Source organism: Zosterops lateralis (assembly GCF_965231275.1).
Source record: "Zosterops lateralis genome assembly, chromosome: 4".
NCBI classification, from domain to species: domain Eukaryota; kingdom Metazoa; phylum Chordata; class Aves; order Passeriformes; family Zosteropidae; genus Zosterops; species Zosterops lateralis.
Window position 1 is genome coordinate 2,862,326 of NC_139765.1, and position 24,397 is coordinate 2,886,722.

Sequence of the window (24,397 nt, forward strand, 5' to 3'; positions counted from 1 at the left end):
GAACAAAGCAGGTTCCTGCAGACCAGCCTCAAATCCTCCTTTATGTTCCTGATCATGAGGGATAAAGTGCTGCATGTTTGCGGAGTTTGAAGCAAGGTTTAGAACACTTACACAATTTTATAACTGCACTTGCCTCTCAAGCACATCCTAATTTCTGCAAACTAGCTCAAATAATTACTAGCCATACAATATATATGTCATGACAGACAGCAGAATTTTTTGCAGCTTGCATGTAAAATTGCTAAATTTCAGCCAAGTGACCCTGATTTGAGGAAAGAATAATCTCAAATTTGGCACCCCACTGCCAAATACTCTCTCTTAGGCCCTAAACTTTGAGGTCCAAAGACTGTTTGGGTTTCTAGCAGTTTTCAAAATTCCTTTCATTCCTTTAGACTTCTGCTTTCCTGTGCCGCTTCAAACATTGCGTCCTGTTCACTTCCTCAAAAATCTGGTTTCTTTAAGGGGCAGGCTAAGGATGACAGCCAGCAGTAGAAGGTTCCTAAATGCTGTGGGGTTTGTTTCTCTTCTTTTAAATAAGAAAAATTGAAAGATACATAAATTTTTTAGTCTCATCAACCCTACAGTTCATTGCACTGAAATACCCTGTTATTCTTGTTATATTATTTCCCACCCACCAGAATGTTTTAGATCTTTGTAGAGGAGGGGTAGATAAGAAAGGGACATACAAACCCCAACATGGTTCAGTAAATTATAGTTTTAATGTTGACACAAGGAACTTGTGCAATGTTTTTCAGCAAGCAAGCAATCAGGCTACCTGAAAAACAAGTCCTACTCTGAGGTCTCCAACATTCAATAAACAAGACACTTTGTCAACACACACCAATGATTTACAGAAAGAACAAAGCAAGACGAGGACAATGCAGACAAAGGGATTATCAACACAGTATATGGCATATGCATATTCTTCTGATACAATTTTTTTTTCCCCCCTGGTGATCACTTATAGGAAAACCAGTTGCATCAGCAGCTCATAGAACTGAAATATAAATCCTGCTGTTAAGCATATCTGAGAAGGAAATGGATGGAGTCACATCTCCTGTGGTCAGACAATGCGTGTCACGTGGCAGTTGTCTGTCTCATCCAGAAACAGGGTGCTGAAGACGTCATTAAAAAAGGTAGGGTGGTATTTGCAGGCTCTGTCACAGTCAGGATTGAAGTTCACCTCCAAGATCTGAGGCTGCATAATTCTTTTCCCTGTCAGGGCAAACACAAACATTGCTTAATACAAGCTCTACAGAGATCCCGAATTCCTACCTGTCTTTAATCCAGAAATTACAGAAAAATGATTGAGAAAAGCATCTTTTGTGACCCAAACTGCCAACCCAGCAGGGTGTTTTTGTTTTAGTGGGTTGTTTTTTACTGGAGGGACACAAGTATGTTCTACCATCATTATCCAGAGGACAATTATCCAAGAGATTCTGCAACTACTGTGCTAATTCAGTGCCTCCCCTGGAATGAGAATTGGCAGCCATTCAATGTGATCTCCCTGAATCAGCTGTTTTGCTTGTCAGTCTCAAACATCTTCAAGAAAACTGCTTCTCCTTTAACATGTCAGTATAAACCTTGCTTTCTTAAACCTCCTAGGTATTTGGCAGTCCTGTTCCTTTAACTGTAGCCACCCCCATCTGCCACTTCATGTCACTCCTGAAGGAAATCAGGAAACTTAATTTTCTCTTAAAACTTCATCAGTTCTGGATCAAGTGCCTTCTGTGCAGAGAAAACCAGCAGATTTTATTTCATATCTGTTGTTCACATTAAGTGAGGGAGCAACCTGCTGATGGACAAGTAAATCCTACTCTGTTTCCAGAGGAGCGATGAATCTCTTTGCCCACAGGCTGCCCACAGCTTTAAAGCATTGACAGTGCACCATCCCTCATCTTCAAAAGGCCAGGGACCTGTGCAGCTCATGTTCAGCCAGGCACATAATGTGAGGTTGGTTCCTTTACTACAGTAGTTACCTTCAAGCTACTAATGTTTGAGCTGCTTTGCGTCTTCATTCATCTCTGGCACAGGTGAAAAAGCATCCAGTGTAGCTGCAGCAAACCACATCCAACCCCTTGCTCCACCTCATCTAAGCAGCAAAGGCTCCATTTTATACCTCCTGTTTCTCAATCATTTCCCTCCATGAAATCAACTCAATCTTTACAGAACCAGTCCCTGCAGCAGTGGCCATGGGACACTCACCCAACACACAACATCTAATTGCTCCACAGGCAAACCTGGGCACAGGCAATCAACTCCTCCTGTGTCCCAGAGAACCCAGTTCCACAAGAACAGAGTAAGCTCAGCTCTGTTCAATACTCCCTGGCAGTTCTCTTTGTGTTGGTGCCTCTGCTACTTTTTTTTACAAACACATGTCTGGGTCAGGCACATTCACAGCACATTTCTGAGCCTCCTAGTCAGATAAATTATTCAGTCTGGCTGGAAGATTTTGCTACCAGTCCTCCACAGCTGCCTGCAAGAAAGGCTTCAGGTAGTCAGCCATGCTGTGGCATTAACATGAAACAACCTCACTCACATGCTCTTGCAGACACTTTGGTAACAGCTGAATGTCAGCCATGAGGATATCAACAGCACTGAAATGGTCAATGTAGAAGTCACTGTGCACTGAAGACACTGCTCCAAGCCTGGAAGCCACAGACAATCAGGTGTCTCTAAGATTTTCATAGGGAGTTGGGTATTTCAGACATTTGTTTGGGTTTTTCTGTGTGTGGTGGTTTGATTGGGATTTTTTGGTTCCCTCCTACCCCTGTGTTGTTTTGCACTGTTTTTCTCCAAACAGAAAACAAACAACAGCAGCAGGGAAGCAAGGATGCAGCCCCATCACTCATGGCAAATGCCATCCCTGCAGATCTCCAATTTCAGGTGTCAGTGGGAGGCACAGAACACACAGCTCACGCTGCCTGAGAAACAGTACAAGTTAAAAGAGAAGAAATAAGATTTCTGAAAAGGTCCACAAACATAAAACAATTCAAAATTCAAATAAAGGAGCTTCTCACCATCTCTGCTGGTGTCCCACTTAAGCATCAAGTCAATGGCATATATTGCTCTTGATGAGGGATAATCGCAGATGCCAAGAGGGGCAGGTTTGGACGAAGCAGCTTGGAACAATTCAGCAAATGCCTTAAAAATACTTGCCTAAATAACAGAAAAGGTCTCTGAATAAGGAGAGAGGTTCCACAAAAGCAATACACACGTTTCTAATCACTTCATTCATGCAGTGTTGTAAAGGGTTTGTATCAACTGCACTACACAACAGATGAAAATCTGCTCAGTATTGGCTTCCAAACGTGAACTTAGACCTAATGCCAACACAGAGAAAGAACTCAGCATCTGGCAATATCCATGGACTTCTCTTGGGAGCCAATGAATACTATGAAACCCCTGAAAATAGTGCATTTGACATTATGATTAACCCCCTTCTCAGGCATTATGCCAAGTATTGCACTTGCATGTAGAGGAGGGGAAAAAGAAAACTCAGGGTAGTTCTGTGAAGACCAGTAGTACAACTGTGAAGTTCTGGCTTTTTTTCCTGCCTATTCAGTTGTATTCTAGCTTTGTTTTGTTCTGTTCTGCAATGAAAAATCTTCTACACATTTATACCACTAAGAAGGGTGGGAGGGACATGGAGATTTTAAGAATGTACTACATGGGTATTTTGAAAAACAGTCAGATATCCAATCTGAAAGTGAAATAAACCAGGAAGAACACACAGATGTGAGTTTTAGCATTGAATTTATGCTGCAGTGAACCATTCCCTCTATTTTCTGTACACTGTACTACTTTGGGTAACCTACAGAATATATTTTGACATTTCTCTTTTCATCCCTCGTAGTCTCTTCCAAACTATTTTAAATCCTGTCATACTCTGAGTATCATTAATTGGATACAAGGGTCTAGTTAAAACAAATGGGAATTAATTTATGGAAATCGAGTCACAGTCAGATAATTTATGCACTTTTGAATAAATATGCACATATAAAGGCTCAGCTATCATTCACTCTTTCTTCCAGCTCCTGAAAAATGTGGAAGAGTGAAAGAGTTCAGTTTTGTGCATGTTTCTGAACTAGCTCTTCACATTCAGCTTTTTCTTTCAAGCACAAATCACAGGAAAAATTAAAATCAATGAGAAGGCCCTCATCTGCCTTCCTACATGTTTTATGGAACTGTAGTATTTGGAGCTTCCTTTTTACAGTGAAAAGATGCCCTGGTATCAGAGAACCATCTGTGTTCTTGTGAAAAGTCATCTGTACAAGGAGCAGGGACAGGGCTCTGCTAACACAGAGAAGCTGGGGCAGCAGCAGGAAACTCTGCACTTGAGAGTAGTCAGGACTGTCTGTATTACTAAGTCAAACATAATGAATTATCATAGTGTGATCATGAAGTAAAATTCTCAAATTGTAAAATACAATTCTCTAACAATCAAGTGTCTGAGGCCAAGTTACACAAAGTTCTGAAGTAAAGGTTAACATATGATCTCCTTTGTGAAAGTGATACACATGAAATATGCCTTCTGTGAAAAAAAAATCCTAACAACCCAAGACTTAGGAAAAGGTGAATTAAAAAAACCCCAAACAGATCATGAAAATTTACATGAGAAAGATGAATTGCTGACTTACTTGTACCATTGTCCAAGGATATTCAGGATATTGTTTTTCAAACAGAGGAATGAAGTCTTCACAGTGCACCTAAAACAGTCAGTAATATCAAAGGCTGTCTTGGTTAGGAATGACAAGAGAATGGAACATCAAATATATTTGCCATTCATACAAATGCAAGGAGAGAACTAGGGAATTAAGACAGCTCCTGAATACTTTCCTTGTTATAAAAAAAAATCACTCTAAGGCTTTGACAATGACAAGCCGTCATTTTTTATAATTCTTTTATTGTCTCTATCAATGTGGGTTCTATTCAGAACGTAGGTTTGTATTATCTTAGATAACCACAGATACCTGGGAGAAAGAGGGGAAAGAGTCTAGAAAAGTATTTGCTTAGGACTTCAGGTACTTTATGGATGTGAAATAGGTTATTTGCATTGTAATAGCTACAGCACAGGCATCAGAAGATTTTCTATCAAGAGAAAGGAGTATCTTGGGATGTTTGCTTACCTGTTTCAACGTCACGCCAGGAGCGTAATTCATGACAGTGAAATGCTTCTCATAGTCATCCAAGTCATCAAGGGAGAAGGCCCTGAGGAAGAGAAGAACCCTTCAGTCCCCAAGTCAGCCCACCCCAGCAGGGGCAGGGTGTGGGGGGAGGCAGCACCTGTTGGAGAAGCGCAGCCAGAAGACGTCGTAGCTGTAGAGCCGCAGGGGCCGTGCCGAGCGCAGCAGCACCACGTAGCGCACGTCGAACTTCACCTGCCCCACGTCCTCGCGCTCAAACAGCACCGGGTCCTCGATGTATTTGCACACCACCTGCAGCAGGGCACAGCAAACACAGATGGGACACTGCTCTACACCACAACTCTGACTTCAGAAGGCTGAAAATGGCTCCTTCATTTTTGGGATGTGTCTCCCTTTTTATACTGTTCTACACAGACTAATTTGATTGGTGAAACAAAGACAAACATCTTCACTCACATTGGTCAGACCAGAGGGACATCAAGAAGAAATCCCTCCTAGGGAAAAGAATGTAAACATAGTACACTTACAAAAAACACTTCTCTTGTTTACAGAGAATTCACTAGGAAAGGAATTTCAGAAAACCAAAACATCTCAGGCACGAACCAAGGCTACACAGCTGTCCTAGAGTGACCTTATGATGCTTGTACCCCCAGTCTGTTCTGTGTGTGCTGGATGTTGTGTTCTATACCTTTCAGACTGGTTCATATGACCAGCATATGAATTTTGAAGGAAATAAATTTCCTTTGTATTTTCAGATCTCCTTCTACAAAGCAGTTTTTCAGCTCTGTCTTTTAAATCCCGTTCAAAGCCATGGTCTCTCACCTTTGGGGTGCTTTCCCTGTGCCTGATGATACTGTTCAGGTTGTTGGTGATGTGGGTATCCAGGCTTCTGGCCAGGTTCCATGGTTTGCATATCCAGTGATTGTCTTCTCCTCTGGGGGAGAAAGAGAGAGATCACCACCTGTAAGTATCCACCTCATTCATCTGGCTGAACAGCCACTTGGCTTGACCCATGTCTTCTCCTGAAAAAATACTTTATAAACCTATGGGCTACAGTGCAAGAATTAAGACTTTTGCTGACAGCTGGGAGGAGTAGGTCTTAAGAATAAGGGAGAGAAAAGTACCTTTCACAATTTTTTTTTTTCAGTTAGAGCCTAATATGATTTCAGTATTTATCTCCGTCTAGTGCATCTGACTCCATCAAAAGGGGAAAACAACCCATCAACAGGACAGCATCACCATGAACATGCACAAGTCACGGTGTGGAATTGTTCTGCCAGGAGCCTGAGAACATTCTGGCAGGGCATTGTGCAATTTTCCAAGTTGGTTCCCTACTGACACCTCCAAATCATTCACATTTAATGACACCAGAACTTATTTCTTTGGGAAAAAAACAGAGTGTCTCAACAGTTCACACTACAGGAAAATGAAAACACACCACCATTGTCTGGCTTTCTAGCACCCAGACACCTCCAGGGGCAAAGTTCTTTGAGATATCCTTGAGAAAATCCAGCAACGTGCTGGTCTATCCATCTATCTTTCCAAGTCAGGACCGGGTGATGCTTGATGTCCTTTCCTCAACCTATTAAAACATCATGAAGTGAGCTGAAGACTGCAGTTAACTTCTGGTTTTTTTGTTTGAAAATTCCTACCACCCCTTTCCCATTCCCTACACACAAACTGCATTCATTGTCAGTCCTTGATGTTGCAAATATATTTTGAGGCTTTGTATATCTGTTAAACATAAAAGGCAAGATCCTGACTGAGCAAAGGACTTCAACTCTGTATTCATATCACAGCAAAGTTTCTGGGTTTCAAACTGCACTGCTCAACTAGTCTTACCTAAAATAAAAACCTAAAAAGCCACCACTTTTCAGGTAAAATCCACTTGAATATAAATGCAGCAAGAGCTAACTCATGGCACTGCAACAGCTGCCAAGACTGCCAAAATGTGAGCTCCTGGTATATTTGAGGAAAGTGGGATCAAGACAGGACAAAACCTAAGGAAGAGGAAACACAAGTCACCTTCTCTCACGTTGCTGGAAGTAGCTGATGAACTGAGGCAGTTCTGTCTGGAGGTTAAAGGTCCGAGGCAACCACCTGGGCCCGTCTGGTCCTCCAGCCCGTCTGGCAATGGATGCCAGGCAGTCTTTGACAGTCAGGAGGTTCTCACACGGGAACTGGTTCACCATCACCTCAGGCTTCTCCTCACTCAGCTTCCTACACACCAAACAAGAGCTTGGTGAAAGGGGAAGGCTGGGCAGGAAGGTGTATCCCAAAATAATGAATCCTGTAACTAATTAACCTGTAATCTTTGAAGTGTGAGAAGTTGTAGAGGATGTCTGCTTCTCCCTCGTTGTCTGTGAATACAAAACGGGGATGTGTCAGGTTGTTGAGGACTTGCTGAATGTCTGTGAAAACCCTGGAAGAAAAGAAGCACATGAAGAAAAATATCAATTTAGTTTCTGAAACTGATGAACACATGCTTGAATAGAAAAAAAAATTAAGTCTGACTTTCTACAAGAATTATGTTTTTCCTATATACACTCTGTGACAATCTCTTCTTGACACACAGAAACAACTTACAGTCAAGTGGGATAGATTAAAAAATCGTGAGAGATTACCTAACAATATCTATTTTGAGATACAATTCTCAAAGGAAGTTTAGCTGTGAGAGTTTCATAGAAATAACAGTTCAGAAGATGATGACTAAACCCCTGACAGAGAAGCAGTAACATGAATTCACTGTTGTACATGAAAAGTCCAGAAATGAGTGGCCTTCACTCCTGAAAGAGCTCTAAAAATCAACCTGCTGTCATCCACATGAAAGGAAGTCACAGGAAATCATGGCAGCTTAAGTCTGTAGCTTCAGAAGATTATTTTTTGTTTGTTCAAAACTTTATATAACCCAAACATATGGAAATAGCTACTTTAGGTTTATGCTGGGAATGCACACAGCTTTGAGGTTTGATACAAATTCCCTCTCAACCTCATTTAAAAATCACACAAAACCCCAACCCAAACCTGACAGACATTTCAGAATGTAACCAAGAATGAGGGAAATGGTTCCATGTCTTAGGAGATTTCCCTCTCAAATAAAGCCAGAGACTTGGATGCTGAAATAGGCAGATAGAAACAATGGTTATTTTGATGACTCTACAGCTTAAAGTGAGGCCACTTCATTCAGAATTCAGCAGGTTGACTCAAAAAATCAAGACTGTTTTTTTGTATCACTCTCATGGTAAGGGAACATTTAAACAGAATAAAACCCCACTCAATTTTTCCATGAGAAACTACTGCATTCTTCCACCTCTCCAGATCTATTCTGATCAGTTGTGGAACTTTCCTCTCCTCCTCCACTACTACCCAACTGGAAGATATATTCCCCTGAGAGACACATCTCTAAAAAGATGAACTGCAGAAATAGCCCAGTCACAGGGGGAAATAAATTCTTTAAAAAGTAAAGCTTTGCATAGCTCCATGTGTGAGATATTACAATAATTATACTTTTAATGCTGAAGCCTGTAACTGAGAGAGATGACTTCACTGTGGATGAAGGGAATCAGCCTGTTGAAAGAAGCCACCCGTCTTTCCTCACTGTTGCAACAGAACAACATTAGTATTTCCACAGAGTCCCACTAACATTTCTTCCTGCAATTTGTGGCTTCTTGGCTTCTCCTTGTCAGTCTGCACACTAGGGGAAAGTGTAATACCAAATCTGATGTACTGGATCAACTGCAAGTTCTGCCAAACCCACAAGCTCCCCTAACACCCACTAATTTGGAGCAAATGTTAGTCTTTGCTGGAGCAAAAGGAAATCAAAGTGGTGACCTGAAGATAAAAGGCCAATTATATAATGCTGTAACAAAGTCCTGAAGCATCCAAAATCTCCACACAAATAGGCAGGAAAGAACACGTGCAGCACAAGAACTACTAAAACTGAAGTTGTTCAGAAAATCCCAAATTGGTTCCTCACAAACACACCCTACAAGTCACCATCCTGCAAAGAGCCAAAGTCAGAGCCCTCAGGATTATGTATTTAAAGACTTGATTAAAATGTAGCACAAAAGAAATAGAGGAGCTCAGTCTAGCTTTGTTAAGTGCAGGAACATCACTGTAATAATATGAGGGAGGTTAAGATTAGAGAGGAAATAAAACCATTTCATTTGTTCTAAGGTAATACACTGACAATACCACAAAAAGATACAGACAGGTAAGAAACACCAAGTCCCATTCTGGATTTGGCAGAGGGCAGAACATCTACACTCCAATCCTGTAGCATCAGCCAAGCTATTCTGGACCTTTCAGTCCAGAATCAGAGACACACTGAACTAATGATGCCACCTAACCATACCTCCCCAAATGATGTTTTGTTTTTTTTTTTTCTTGTCTCACTGAAGTCCTGGTAGAGATGCTGTGAAGGCTGGGATTAAAGATGACATTCAGTGAAATTATGCAAGTAAGGTAAGTATGTTTAGATATTACTTAATTTACTCAAAATACTTAGAGCTAAGAAGCAGTTATCAACTGAGAATCAATTACCACAGCACAGAGCTGACAAGACCAACCAAAACAAAGGGTTGTCTCGTAACAGCTCTTTGGACATTTTAAAACAGTAACGGATGTAGCTGAAGAGAAACATGAAAGAGAAGATCAAAAGGAACAGTGATGATCAAGCCCAACACAAACTGGAAAGACTTTCCCTAATAAATCTGTCTTTGAAGCATTTAGTTCTTTGATTCTTTTTTTCCCATTCAGCAATCAGCACAGCTGGATGGAACTAGGGCAGCAGTTACTATGCTACAAGACCTAATTAAACCTCTAATTTTGCTGTATCAAACTATTTGTACTCACTCCTCTGCTTTTCAGGATTCAGATTAAACATTTATTTCATCTTCCACTCTCTACCTTAACTCTGCTTGGACACAAGATGACTAAGAATTTGTTCCAGGTTCTAAACTGTGCCTTGAATTTCTTCTGAATCCTCTAAAACAGCAGCAATCCACAAAGCAGAGCACAAACATTATTAACAGGCTACACCCATCAACACAGCTCCACGTGTTCCCATCTGCCTGCCCAGGGTGACAGCCCTAAAACCTTTAAAGGAGGCCAAGAGCACTGAAGGCTGCAGCTCCCACTCAGTTGTCTGGACTCTGAGGTGCTGCTCTGCTTGTGGAGGAACTTAAGTAGACAAAATTCAGAGCATGAGAAGGATCTTTCAGCCTTCAATCCAGATGTGAACAGGATAAAGGAAAAGAGAGGGAAGCCCTGAGGAGCACATTGATTGTGTGTGGATTAAATTCCTCAGAAGAAGAGCAGGAAGAATTTGATGTGTTTGCCCTCCTTCCTTGCCTAATGTGAATGCCATTCATTTGAAATATAAGATACAAACTAAAGAGGTAAGCAGTGAAAAATATTTCAGTGTTTCCCAACATCCTCAGTATTGCTTTCTGCCTCTATCTGAATGCACCTGTCTGACTCCTGTACCTGAGTAGAGCAGATGAAAAATATCAGCTTTTGCTTTTCCTCACAGTCATGTAACAGATTTCAACTACAAATGGAATCTTGACTATCACTGGGCAAGTTAACAAATGCCTCTCCACAAGAAGTGACTCTGATTTCCAGTAGTTCTTCTCAAGTAAAGCTGATCAGTAACAAATCAACACGAGAAGCTGGTGTGTGAGTACAACCACCAAATACATTTCAGTGCAAATTTACCATTTAAGCAAAATGTTTCAAGCAGGAACTGTGATCCCAGTGTCAGACTACAAACACTCTGGAGTGCAACTCACAGCACATGCTAAGCAATGGTTTGTTTTTCTGCAATAAATCCAGTAACAAGGCAGCCTTGGCCATGCAGCACCACTGGTTTTGCTCAAAAAAATCCCTTATCTTTGCAGCGTTCTTCCAGCTTTCTTCTGAAATGGTTTCACAGCATATGGTCCATTTTTGTAGCAAGCACATGTCCAATTTAAAACATCCCAGGTTTTTATAGGATTCCTGTTTGGTATTGCCATCTGAACAAGGGGAATAGTCTGTTATATTCACACAGCACAGAGCAACCCCTATGGACATACATGTTATAATGCAGAAGACAAGTCTTTAGTGTCTCTTCTACACCTTAAGTCATACTTAGTGAAAACAACACTGTGTAACTTAGTGTTAAAACATGATGCAACTTTTCTTTCACCCAGAAGGTAAAAGTGGTTTTTACCACTTTTTTAAAAAAACCCCAAAACAACAAACTAAATTAATTTTTCAGACATTCTGTAAGGGACAATCTGTTCACTCTGAAGACTATATCCAACAGGAGCAACCAGTAAGTCAGAATCTCAGGCAAGTGGCTCCATATGAACACACCTTTAACTTGCTTCTGCTCTTCAAAGGTGGAAAAGGCTGTTCAGCCTGAACACACTGCAATTACTGCCCATAATCCTGTCAAGAAAACATTTTGTTTGTGGATACATACTTGAAAACTTTGTCTTTGGCATAAACTGGTGGATTTATCGCTACTGGAAGCTTTTCCTTGTTTTCTGCTAAAATTGCCTAGAAAACAGAAAAACACAAAAAATTAATTTGAGGCAGAATGAAAGAGTCAACTGAATGTCTTATTGGTCCTTTCTCTTTGGTGCAAGTGAATTTCAGCCAAGTTACATTTTGACAATTCCATTATATTGTGTAATATGCTGTTCATAAAAAAAAAACCCCAAACATCTGTACCAAGAACAGAGGCAGAAGGAAATCCTATTAGTAAAAAGGAAAAAGAAATAAGACTTTGGGGCACATTAACACAGATGAAAGACCCTGAGAAACTCTTGCCTCCTAAACATTAAAAAAATTTCTCAATCCACAGCCAACAATAGAAGACAAAGTCGCTGTATTTCCAACAAAATGGAGGAATAATCATTTAATTGTGATGCTTTGTTAGAGATGACTAAAAAAGTTACAGGAGTTTTGGAGCCAATTCTGCTCCTGTGAAAAGGAGCAGTTTTTTGCAGTCCTCAGCAGTAACCATGCCTGCAAAGTCTCTCTCCAGCCTGTACAGCCCCCCTCTGACTGATAAAAGGAAATACACTCTTGGATCACTGTTGATGCCCTGCCCAAGGAAGCAACTCTCAGAAACACTAGGATAAGAGGTGTTGATGCTAAGTACACCTCTCCAAAAAATGCAAAATCCCAACCAACCAATCTGCCTTGGGTTACAAGACAGCCTAACTACTACGTGGTTCTGCTAAATAAAATTTAACTTTATTTCTGACTAGATATTGTTAATAACAAGCTGGATAGAGCATTTTCTGCCTCTCAGCCATGACACAGAAACAGATAGTTGATTTATAAGTTCATCTTTAGAAGCTGTACTTTAAATGCCATTAGTAGCCAGTACAGCATCCTCATAAGTATCAATTTCCTCATTTTTCTAAGTGAATCTCGTGCAGACATTGCTCAGTAAAGGAGATTCCAAACAGTAATTTCACATCCTTAAAATATCCCAAACCTTTATTAGAAAGGAAACAAACTGAATGAGTACTTCGTGAGAGTGCCATCAAGTTAAAAATGCATGTGCTCCAATATTTAATGATTCTAAACCACAACATAGCCCAATACCCAGTCTAAAAAATGTAACTTTTTCTTAAAATAGTAAAATAAATCTTTCTGTAATTCAAAACTGAACAGTGATGCTGCAATAACAAATCCAATCAATAAGCCTATTAGACAATGTATCAAATACCTAACTGGAAGACGGATGCCTCAATATGAAGTACCTTGTAGTGTGCTTATAAAAAGACTATGCAATAACAGCAATGAAATCTTAGAACTCATTTGCTTGAATATTTAAACATTTAGATATCACATGTAAGTGTAAGACATTTCTTGTCTCGCTGTGTTTTGAACTGGTTTTTTAGTTTTTTAGAATCAGTCTAAGTTTTTTAAAAAAGCAAAACTGGAATTCTTGCAGTGCTTTTTTAGACACCACCTCCTCTTAACAGAGATAAGATACGGAGTTTACTTGTTGAAATCACACCTGGTAATGCTCATCTGGTGGCTCTGGAGTGAAGCAGCTGACATCCAAGAGTTCAGCAGGCAGCCAAGGTAACAAAACACATTTCCTGATCAGGCGATCCGTCTCCCCGTGAGCGTAATCACGGGTGACTTCATCTGCAGCAAAACCAGGAGAATCCTTAGAACTGCCTTTCCTTTCCCACTGAAAACCTTCAAATGACAGCTGGACAGTGAATACCAGCCCCAATTTCGTTATTCAAATGAAAAATTTGAGATAATAAAAGAGATTAAAGGAGTATTATTTAAGATGCTTATCTTCACATGATGGAGGCATAGGGTGGCCCCTGATTAAGATTACAGGAATAAATAATTGGCCAGGTGTTTCCTAACTTTCAGAGCCTGACTTTCTGACTCAAAGCTACAAACACAGACTTTAAGGGAATTTTTTTAAACCCCTCAACTGACTGAATTTGCAGTTTCACTCAGGCAGTGATGAAAGATTTAAGTTCTCTGTCAATAAAACAACAGCAACATTTTTGGACTGGTAAAAGGTATCTATCCCAAAATACAGAAATACCAGACAGAGAGAACTTTTATATTTGACAGTGTTACAAGAATGCAGCCATTTTGGTCTTGAAACATTTGTTCTACTGTGAAATACTGAATGATTTCGTAAGAACTGGCCCATTTTCTATTGCAAACATTAAAGAAAACCCCAGCTCCTCAGACACACACTTACCACCAGTTTCAAGGTCTCTCAAAGGCCAGAGAACCGTGTAAGCAATTTGCTGAGGCATATAAAACAGAGGTGCTGCTGCAAAACTTGGCTGGTCTGAGTGCTGAATGCGTGATCCAAATTCATCCATGATGTACCAGACAGGAACCTTCTCCTCTGCAGTCTGTATGAATATCCAGAGGGAGAAATCTCACACACATGGACTGCAGGAAAAGCTCTGTCAGACAGAGGCACTGGCAGCACCCCTACACTTCTCAGATTCCTGCTTTAGCCTCCTCTTCATTGTGCTACTGCTCTTCCCTACCAGAACTGCCTTCCCTGAACCAAACCAGCTGCTAAAGAGAGCTAAACCAGCAGAAGGCTGCTTGGTAGAATTGGTTTTCCTTCAGTTTCTCTCAGAATCAATTAGCTAAAAAGTGTTTGAAGTTTAAGAGTGAAGGAGAGGAAAACTGCTTCCTGCAACGACAGCTGGCTGCCAGTGTTGAGGCTGCATCATCAAAGTGCTCCTTACTGCAACACTAGTCACAAAAAAATCCTGAATGAGAAAATAAACTTTAAATTAGTGCTTGGTAGCACTACTGTGGTCTTTCTATGGAGGCAGGAATGGAGCAGAGAGAGCAGACTTGAGATATTTCTCCAAAAAGTGAACAGAAGACAAGTTCAGCTACAGGTTGAATTAATTAGCTTCTAAAAAATCACTTTTTGAAGTGGTAACACAGATAATTCCATTTGACTCACAAGCTATTAATGACAAATTGAGTAACAAAGAAGATAGAAAAACTCAGAGACACTGTTCAGAGTTCCCTTTCATTAAAGGAAAAAGTCACAATGAAACCCCTTCTCAGGGATTTTTCAGACCTGATTCTACTGGGAGTTAAGTTTGAGCTTAATTGATAAAGATGACCAGTCCAGAGAACAATCTCAAGACGCTGAACTAACAGGGGCAGTCCAATCATGCTCTCACCGCTCAGGGTTAGCCCTGCTCATTCTGCATAAGGCTGAGGCCAAAGGACTCACCTTTCTCCTCTTTAATTCCAAAGACTCAAAAAAACCTTGGAGCTCCACTGCAAACCCCACATCAGGGTTTTCACCTGCACCCTGAGGGTTGTGTTCCCTCAAAAATGGCACTTGAAGGTGCCTGAAGGCTCAAGACATGCTGGTACAGTGCTGAAGCACTACAGAGGGCAGGGTGACCAAAGCTAGTGTGGTCTTAAAATAAGCATTTGCTCTCCTTCCAAACAGAAGGAGATCCTGTAAGGACCTTCACTAACGTTCACACACCAGAAACATCTTTCACCCCAAAACTTTTTAGCGTTTTTTTAGAGCCTTACCCCTTGAGAGAGCTGGTAGGTCTGGTTGTACTTCCACATCTCCTGCAGCACCTGCTCGATGCTGCCCTCGTCTGGGACCTCTCCGTGGAAGGGGACGCCCATGAGGTTGGCCATCCTGTGCAGCAGCCCGGGGACGCGGCGCAGCTGCTGCCGTGCGTGCTCCGCGCGGAACGTCCAGGCGTGGTCCACCAGGAACACACTGCGGGAGAGGTTTTGGGGGGAGTCACACCCATACACACACACAGAGGCATGTTTTGCTTTGGTTTTTTAGCTTTCTGATGTTTTTATTTTAGACTGAAAAGTTCTTAGGCATCGTAACAAAAACTAAGACTGGTATTTTGTGAACGTGCGTTCCTTTTCCGTGCTTTCTCCCTCTCCGTGTGGGAGAAAGACAAATTAACGGACTTCTGAGCTGACCACTGGAGTCAAAAAGATGTTCCTCTCGTCCCCCAATCCTTCACCAAATCCAAAACATTATATAAGTCAAGATTCCCAAATAAACTTCCCTTCTTTCTCACCTCACATCCTTACAAGTGAGTGTAGTTTTCTTTTTGAGTGTCCCCATACAACAGAGCCGTGTGCTGGGAATAAAATCTGCTGTTTCCCTGGAGATGGTGTGATAGCTAATCTGCTCTTAGTCACAAAGTCACTCCCAGAGCACACACACTGTGGTGTTGCAGGGTTAGGAGCAACTTCCCAGCAGTGATTTACACTCTGGTTTTGCTCTTATGGTGCATTCGTGAATGTTTCCATGAAAATGGGGAGTAAATAAAGAACAGGCACTCAGTTTGTGAGCTTATTCCCTTTAAAAGAACAAAAATATCTTCCCTTTTCATCACTATTAACTCTACTGCATCAACCTGAAGCAGGAAAACAATACACTATTTTGAAAAATTACTTGAGGACCTTGTTAGCCACAAGGTCTGTGACATCTACTGTCATGTGTACAGCCAGCTGGAGAAGTCTGATCATCAGAAGCCTGGATATACAATTAAAAGAAAATGAGCAACAAGTTTTGATTGCTTCTATCTGGTTTGGGTTTTTTTCTTTGGGTGTGCTGGGGTGTGTCACTGAGTTATTTTTAGAAAAAAAAACGCATTGTTTAAAAAAATATTACAATCTAACCCAAAATAAAACCACACATATCTGGCACAACTTCCCTTGACAAGTTTTAACCCTTGTTTAGGGTGCAAGAAAAAAGCACAGATTTTCAAACAGAAGGATTCTTCATATTTTGGTTATATCCTGACTGAACGAATACAGAGAAAAATGTGAATTCTACTGGCAAGTGAAATCTCCAAACCACACAAAAAACCCTCCACAACGTCCATATTTCAGAAATCTAAAAACTCAAAAAGCAGCACTACAATATAAAGCTGTTTCTTACACAACTTTATTCTAGTTTTATTGATGCCTCCTAGTCTTATGACAGATAAGCTGATTTGTAAGCAAGAGAAGAGCAATTTGATACATTCAATTCTACATCATGCACACAACCACACTCTTGAATTATACTTTAGCCAACTGAAGGAAATGCAATAGCCAACAGAATATTACTGTGAGTATCTTCCTGGCATGAGATTTGTGGAGATCACAAGTATTTCTTTAGTGGTTTTTTTTTTTTTTTCCACAGGCACACAGTCTTGCAGATACAATGGTTTGCTTTATTTCTGAAGAAATCATTTCAAGATTGCCTTTTCCCTGTTTTCACCCTGAGTTTATTAAAAATCAATTTCTAAGTATCTTCCTGCATGATTTAAAAAGAAACCACATTAAGGTATTTGCACTCCCAGTGCCCTTTGTAAGGTGTGCTTCATAGCATGCATCTTTCCCCAAAAATGCAGCTATGTCTTAAGAGTTGGAAAAGAGGATCTCTGAATAGAATCCAACAAGTCTCAATGCAAACTGTCATTATCATGATAGGCTTTCATGCTCCTCAAAGACTGAACACTGTTTTCAAAATCACAGCTCACCTGTTGGGATTGGAGGCTTGAAGTCCATTCTCGTTTGTTACAATAACTTTGAAACAAGGACCATTTCCAGGATTTGGCTTTTTAAGTTGCTCTTCCATTTCTTCATCAACTTCCTCCTCCTCATCCACCTCTTCTACTTGCATTATTCCAAAGTAGTCACCAGCATCAAATACCTGAGATGGAAAGTGCACAAAATCTCATACAACTGGATAAGGCAATACCCTGATAGGCACAATGTGACACCTGCAGACATTTCTTCCCTGTAATCCGATAAAAATTGGCATTTTTTAACTTAAGAGATGAATAAACAACAGTATTTATTCTTTCACATTTTAACAGAGCTGTTTGTTTGGGAAGTTTCTGTGGTTAATATTGGTAGGGAGCTTTGTTGGTTTCTTTGGCACCAGCAGGTCTGCTAATGATTGTCTATCAGTTTAATGCCTCATTAAGAATTTTAAAGGCTGAAAACAGAATTCCTTTGCTAAAATCAGTAATTTAAGACCTGCAAAACCCAGTGTTACCCAGGCTCCACAACCATACTAAAGTACATTAAGGTCCTTGAAGAAAAAGAGCTTTTCCCAATCGAGTTCTGAACCAGTTAAGAAATCTCATCCTGTTTCCCTCTCTCTTCTTTCCCTGTAAGAGAAACCAGCAGTGCTCACTCTCAGGTAAATTGGGAGATTCCTTACACTGCTATATATAAAGTTAAATTTTATACACTTATCCCTGCTAAGGTGCTGAAAGGGGTTGGTTTGTTTACTTTCTTGCCTACTCTGGATGCAACACTTCATCCAGAACACACAGAAAGGAGGGCAGTCACCACACAAGGCTCTTTTGCCAAACGATGGGCTTGCAACTCTGGCAGAACCAAGACCCTGCTGACAACAATTTCAAAATGAACACATGCTTTTAGGAAGACAAAAATAGGTAAAGCCTCAAAAGACTGTGGAAATTTTTCAGAGAGAATTATTTTGCTAGAATCACACATAAATTACCTAATAAACCACACACGGGCAGACAAATCCTTGGCCTCAATCTAATATGACTAAAAGGTAGAAGGGAAGAAAAAAGTTTTAAAGTGTAAACTCTGGAGTTACTGGTTCAACACTCCAAACCTACAATGGTTCAACACACAGCCTGCAATGCCACATAATTAAAAATCATTACTTCTATATATTGACAACTTCTTGGCTGTAAGATGCCAATGGCAGCAACAAGTTTTCATTTGTTCAGGTGAGTGTTTCTATAGAACAATTATTTTTGCTAAGCCTCAACAGGAGGGTGAGGAAATCAACTCCACATTTGTGAAGAAAGGCCATGTAGAGACAGCTGCTCAAAGAGGGAGGAAGTCAGCAGGGGGAACAACAGCTACTTCTCATCTTAAGCCACAGTTCATAGAGCAGATCCAAGTGGAGAAATATCTGAAATTCCCTTCTAAGGAGCAGGGGATGATATTTTCCTCTGGGATGGTGGAAGGCAAGGGGGCCATAAAAGGTGGATAAAAAAAACATAGAATGTCCTAGGTTAGAAGGGACCTTGAAAGCTCATCTTGGTTCCACCCCTGCTGCCATGGGCAGGGATGTCTTCCAGCTGCTAACAATAGCTAACAGTATTAGCTGTTTATTAGCTAACAGCTTCTTAGCACACAGCTTCTTACCTAAATGCTAAGGAGATGCTAACAGTATATTAGTTAATACACACATACATGGTTTTTTTAGGGTAAAGAAAAACGTTCTGCAAACAAACTTATTAGAGATTAAAACCACACCTATTTAAAAAAAAATAAAAAATCAGAAACTTAGTTTCTTTCACTTCAGCAGGCATTAAAATAGCAGTTCCAATTTGTTTCTAGTTTTCCAGCTGCTAGAAGAGGATAACATTACCCAGTAGGAAGCAGGATCATAACCTCTTGGTGGTCTAATAGTAGCCTCCAATGCTTTTTTAAGTCTCTGCATAGCTTCCTTGAAAATTTTTAGTCACTGAAATTCATGTAGCTGCAGGGAGGTCCCTGCAAAAGGGAGAGAGCCCTTCCCTGTGCTCACTATTAATTTCTGTCAGGTTGGCTCCCAGCTGGGTGAGCCCCCTGGTCTGGTTCAGGGCACAAATGCTAATCCCAGCAAAAGCATTGTGCCAGGAAACATGTTCCACTCTTGCCTGAAGTGACACTTCAGCGCTCCAAGGGCCACCCTCAATAACCTCATTAGCCAGCAAAGGAGTGACAGACAAGTGACTGGGAGTCGTCAGAAAATGAAAAGTGCAAGTGCGACACAAGAGGAGCCACTTGACATGTGCTGAGTTTGTGAGAGAGGGACACTCAGATTCAGCCTTCGATCATGACAGGCTCCACCCGTTTACCAAACACCCACAATGAATATCAAGTTCTTCTGCAACACTAAGGGAAAGCTGGGTTTTTTATGCACAAGGCTGCAGCAGTTGCATTTAGCAAAAAAAAAGAAAAATCTGCACTTTTAATACCTTTACAAAATTATGCTTAATGGAAAATTTCTCCTAGGGAACTTATAACCTTGTAAAAGTGAATTGTGTGTAATCCTAAAAGCAAATCACACTTCTCACAGCAGCAGCAGCTCAAGACCACGTTAATCAGGGGCTTTCTGTGAGGGTTTTGCTGTTTTTTTTAAGCTCATAATTGATAATACAAGCAGTTCAGTAGTTCACTGATGGCTTTGGCAGAAGCACCTCGTTGTCAGTGTGGATAAACAGATAGTTTTGTGTCTCCTCTCCTCGAGCCCTGCTGTCACACTGAACCTATTAACACAGCAGCACCATTAAGGGAATCTTAAGTAAGCTCCTTAAGCAAACCAGCTGGATAAGATCACACCACCAATCTAAAAACCAATCTTTGGCTTGAAGCAGAACAGGAAGAGCCGACATTAAATATTCCACCAGAACAACCAATAACCTCTAGACAGCAAAAGGGTACCAAACACATTCCAGTGGCACAACTGCTTGCAAACAAAACATGTTTGGGCAAAAATCCCTCCCTCTTCATGTCCAGGTGCAGCTCCAACCCAACCAACCCCAACAAAGCAGAGAACTCAATATCAAAGCAGGCACATGCCATAACAATTACCACACAGCTATCGCCAGAAAATTCTTTTAAGGCACACTGCAAACTGCTCTGAAGGGCACAGGTAATTTCTGAGCAACAGGCTGCCCTCCACTGCTCTGGGAAATAGTCTGGGAGTATTATCATGCTTCATTCCTTCTAGTAATTAATTAAAATCTTCCATTTCTAACTGGGATGAAACTCTAACCAGTCTTTTGCCAGCAACATATGAGGTCTACAAAAATCTCCCTGCAATACAGAGAAGCCTGTAAAATAACTTAGTGTATGGCTGGAAAAAAAATAAAAATAAATATAATGAATAAAATTAGATGCAGGCACTGTATTTTCCAGGCTTATAAACCTACTACACACAGTTTATCCAACAGCATAAGAAACAACCACTACACTAGAAAATAGAATTTTAGCACTTATAGTGAATGATTACACATGCATATATTTTATTTTTCAAGTTTCTGCCAGAAACACACAAAAAAATTTCCTCCCAACACACGCTGAATGCTAAATGCAAAATGAATAAATAAAGGCAGGTTTACCAATCCAGCAGTTCTACCATGTTTTGAATGAGCCATCCAATTACATCATGCTCTGAGAAGGAAACCTGCTCCAGCAGTTCCCAAGGTAAATAAAAACCACCCAAACCCTTCACTGCTCACAGGCTTTGGTGTGCACAGTGGAGGGAGGGAGCATTGACTCTGTGTGTGTTGAAACATGTGTGAGAATGTTGGAAAACAGCTGCCTGGGCTGGGTTCTAGAGGTACTGATGCAAGTGATATTTTTATCTGTACTACAGAAGGAAAATTTTCAAGTTCTATGCTAGAAAGTTTTAATCTTTGCAGCAGGTTAGGACAAACGAAAAAATCCTCCCATTTTTACACGTGTAACAAGGAAACTCATCCTATGCTCTATGCTGCACTGGGTTTTTGCCCCCTGAGTTATACTTTATTACCTGGATTCCCAAAATCAGTTCACTCCTACCCCTCACCTGCTTTTCTTTCTTTCCTGCTGGTGCTCCAGCCATTCTGCATGGTCTAGTTCTAAGTAAAGTCCTATAGTTCTGTCTCTACCTCCTCAAGAGGTTATCCCAGTCCACAGCACCCCTCACAGTAACTTTTCCTGGACAATCCCAATCTTCTCAATATCCCTTTGCCCTTCTTCTGGACAAAAACCAGAAGCTGCAGCAGTAGAGACAGAGCACTCTCAGCAGCTTGCTTTGTCTTCCAAAGCTCACTGAAATAATTAAGTCTCTCTTTCCACACACACACTGGGACATTTAGTACAGCAGAGCCTGCTCAGCCACCTCTGCAAGTAAAATGAAGCAGCAGGAGCAGCTGCCTTAGGGCATGTGCTTTCTTCCTCCTGCCTTTCCTCATCCCAGCCTCCTTAAAAACATCAGCACCACGGGTCTCTTCTCACTCTTATTGTCTTCTTGGTGTTACACCCTCCCAGCAAGGCTGCTAACAAGCAAGGATCCCAGCCACAGGTCACAAATCTCAAGCCTGCATTAGGGCAGGGCACAGATTCAGTTTGCTACCTCCAGCTTCACATGGAAACACAACAGCAGCTTTATATATATATATTCTGCCTGCTGTTCCATCCTCTCCCAGGATATCCCTTCTCATACCCTCCTACCTAAGCAGAGCAGCAGATATTCCTGCTCCAAGTCTCTTGTATGAATGCTCACTGAGGAGAGTGTAATTCCACATGGAGTTTGTGACTGGGCATGTGCTTCAGATAATGTAGATTTACCTTCTGTGTAATAAACACCTATTCCTGTTATTAACAGTGCCACGCAACAGACTGAAAGCAGCAGGGACATATTCAGACCCTTTCTGACTATAAACATTCATATCATGACTTGTAATGTTTTTTTCCTATCCCTTCTTTGAAGCTGAGATGGGGGAAAAAAGCACTCAGTTAATTAGAAATAACTTTACCTGTACACGGGTGTTAAACTGCAACTCCCTCACCTTCCCTGTTCAAACTTCTCACCCCATCTCACTCATTTCTTCACTGCTTATCCTGCTGCCTTCCAGCAAACCACCTCTAGTTGTCTTCTCCTCTTATCAGATCTCTTTCACTCCCCAGGACTAGAAGTTCACCTCATTCCTATTTTCTCCTCCAGGTCGACTCCTCCAGACTCCCTCAAGCACTCTCAACTCTCCAGACTAATGGTTTCGGGTTGTGCCTCTTTCCTGCCTCAGTTCCTCGTCCCTTTATTCCCACAAATCAAAGACAGCTTTCCTCATCACCGAGGCTGGCCTGCAGATGTGCAAACCGAAAAAAAAAAATAAAAATTCTAAATACAACCCGTATCTGTTTAAAATCACTGCTTTTACTGACTTTGTTTCTCTTCCCTTTCTCATCACAAAGCTCCCGGAAGCAAAGCAGATGGTAGAAAAGGGATACTCCACCCTGGAGTGTGCATATTCCCTTTAGTTCAGGGCCAGGGGCTGGCCAAATTCACCTGAAAAAAATCAAAAATCTCCCAAGCTAAGAAACTCATGCACACATGAGATGAGATGAGCTCTGCACAGTCACAAATGATTGAGTGAAGGGCAGATCTGTGTGGAAGTGAACTGAAAAAAATAAAATAAAATTACAATCAGGGAAAAGCCAATCCAAACCATAACGGATTAATATATGACAACATCCAGAGTCTAACACTACTACCGTTGCTATTTTTCTTAATTCTCTTTGGCACAAAAAGCTGAAGGGTTGAGGACACTGTCCTGCATTTAGCAAAGATTAAATTTTTTTTCCTTACTAGCTGAGAGTCCTGTGGCTTTTTTATTTCATCACCTTTCTCCAGTACTTCACCTCTACCTAGCAGGACTTCCAAACGCTTTTGAACTTCACGCCGACACCAAAAAAAAAAAAAAAAAAAAAAAAAAAAAAAAAAAAAGACACCAGATACGCGTAACACACCTGACGCCTTTTCCAGCCCGGGGTAACACAACCCGCACTGTGTCTTTCCCACTTATCCCCTGCTTAGCAACACCGTGACTTTCCCCTTCACCCAGGGCTGCCCTCAGGGGCTGCTCGTCCCCATCCCGGGGCTGCCCTCAGGGGCTGCCCGTCCCCACTGCGGCTCCTCTCAGGACCTGCTCCCTCAGCCCCGCTCTCCCATGCCCAGCCACCCCTCTCTGAAGCCTCTCACCCACCTCCCCGCGCAGTTTTCGGCTCAGGCTCTCCCAGTACTGCGTGGGGACCCGCGATGCGCGGAGCGCGGCCCCGTGCAGGGCCACGAAGGCCGCCAGATCCTCCTCCTCGCCCTCTCCCGCCATGGCCGGGCCGGAACGAGCCGGGCGGGGCTGAGGGAGGGAGGGAGGGAGGGATGGATGGAAGGAGGGCGGGGAGGCGGGAGCCGTGCTTGGGGCGGTCCCGGAGCCTGGGGGGGATTGGTTTTAGAGCAGCATGAGGGTCGCGGGGTTGAGGATCTCGTTCTGGACACCCCTGAGGAAAAGGCGCCTGAGGAAGCTTCAGTCTACTGAGAAGATGCGCTTTCTGCGTCTCTTTTGTTCTTTTCCTCCCCTTCAGCATTAATAAAAATTCACAGCAGTCGTGGTGCAGTGCCGCAAGATTACTACTATTTTTAATTTTTTTTTTATTATTATTATTTTTCCGATGTTATAGAGACTTTTCTGGAAGGCCCCAGCCGAAGTGGGTTACGGCCGGGCTGTGAGGCGTGTCAGGCACTAAATTGTGGTCCTCAGGAAAAAACATACACTGTTAGTCGTTTATTAAATTAAAGCTGCTTTATTTTGAACCGTCGACAAGGGGATTTTAACGTGTCTTAAATATCTGTCAGTACAAGAGGGAGGTTTTTTTTTTTTTTTTTTTTTTTTTTTTTTTTTTTTTGCCTGCTGGCTTCCCAGTTCTTTCCTCGGATGGTTTAGAAGAGATCTGTAAGAAAATCTCTTCCTTCCGAGATTTTGTGGGGAATAGCCTAAACCAATTTAACCTGAGGCTTTTTAAACATTACTGGTAGCTTTGATCTTGCCTCAGGTATAGTTATAAAGCTCAAAAGTGAAGCCAACACTGCCCAGAGCACAGGTCAGGGCTTGGCTGTGCCCACTGCTGGGAGAACCCACATCGCTCCCTCTGCAGAGCATCTGCTCCAC

The 24,397-nt window shown here is 41.6% G+C and overlaps 1 protein-coding gene across 1 annotated transcript; it reads right to left on the reverse strand.

Moving 5' to 3' along the window:
• Window positions 1–703: 703 nt before the first annotated feature.
• TTLL12 (tubulin tyrosine ligase like 12) lies at window positions 704–23,595 on the reverse strand. The gene is made up of 14 exons (XM_083860166.1): window positions 23,438–23,595; window positions 17,189–17,361; window positions 15,216–15,414; window positions 13,888–14,047; window positions 13,171–13,304; window positions 11,617–11,693; window positions 7,453–7,569; window positions 7,173–7,367; window positions 5,970–6,081; window positions 5,287–5,438; window positions 5,130–5,211; window positions 4,641–4,709; window positions 3,021–3,159; window positions 704–1,215 (listed from the first exon to the last, which is right to left on the reverse strand). Exons 1-14 carry the CDS (start codon window positions 23,558–23,560, stop codon window positions 1,064–1,066), a joined length of 1,884 nt encoding a protein of 627 aa, XP_083716292.1. The 5' UTR covers window positions 23,561–23,595; the 3' UTR covers window positions 704–1,063.
• Between the last annotated feature and the right edge of the window lie 802 nt (window positions 23,596–24,397).

What these genes read in the sequence shown, in the direction of transcription:
- TTLL12 (XM_083860166.1), bottom strand. Translation starts at nt 23,560, where the DNA reads ATGGCGGGAGAGGGCGAGGAGGAGGATCTGGCGGCCTTCGTGGCCCTG. An exon ending in CACCAGATGAGCATTACCAG is followed by an intron (nt 11,694 to 13,170) that starts GTGTGATTTCAA and finishes TCTGTTTTCTAG; the next exon opens with GCAATTTTAGCAGAAAACAA. An exon ending in TTCCAGCAACGTGAGAGAAG is followed by an intron (nt 6,082 to 7,172) that starts GTGACTTGTGTT and finishes TTTCTCCCCCAG; the next exon opens with AGGAGAAGACAATCACTGGA.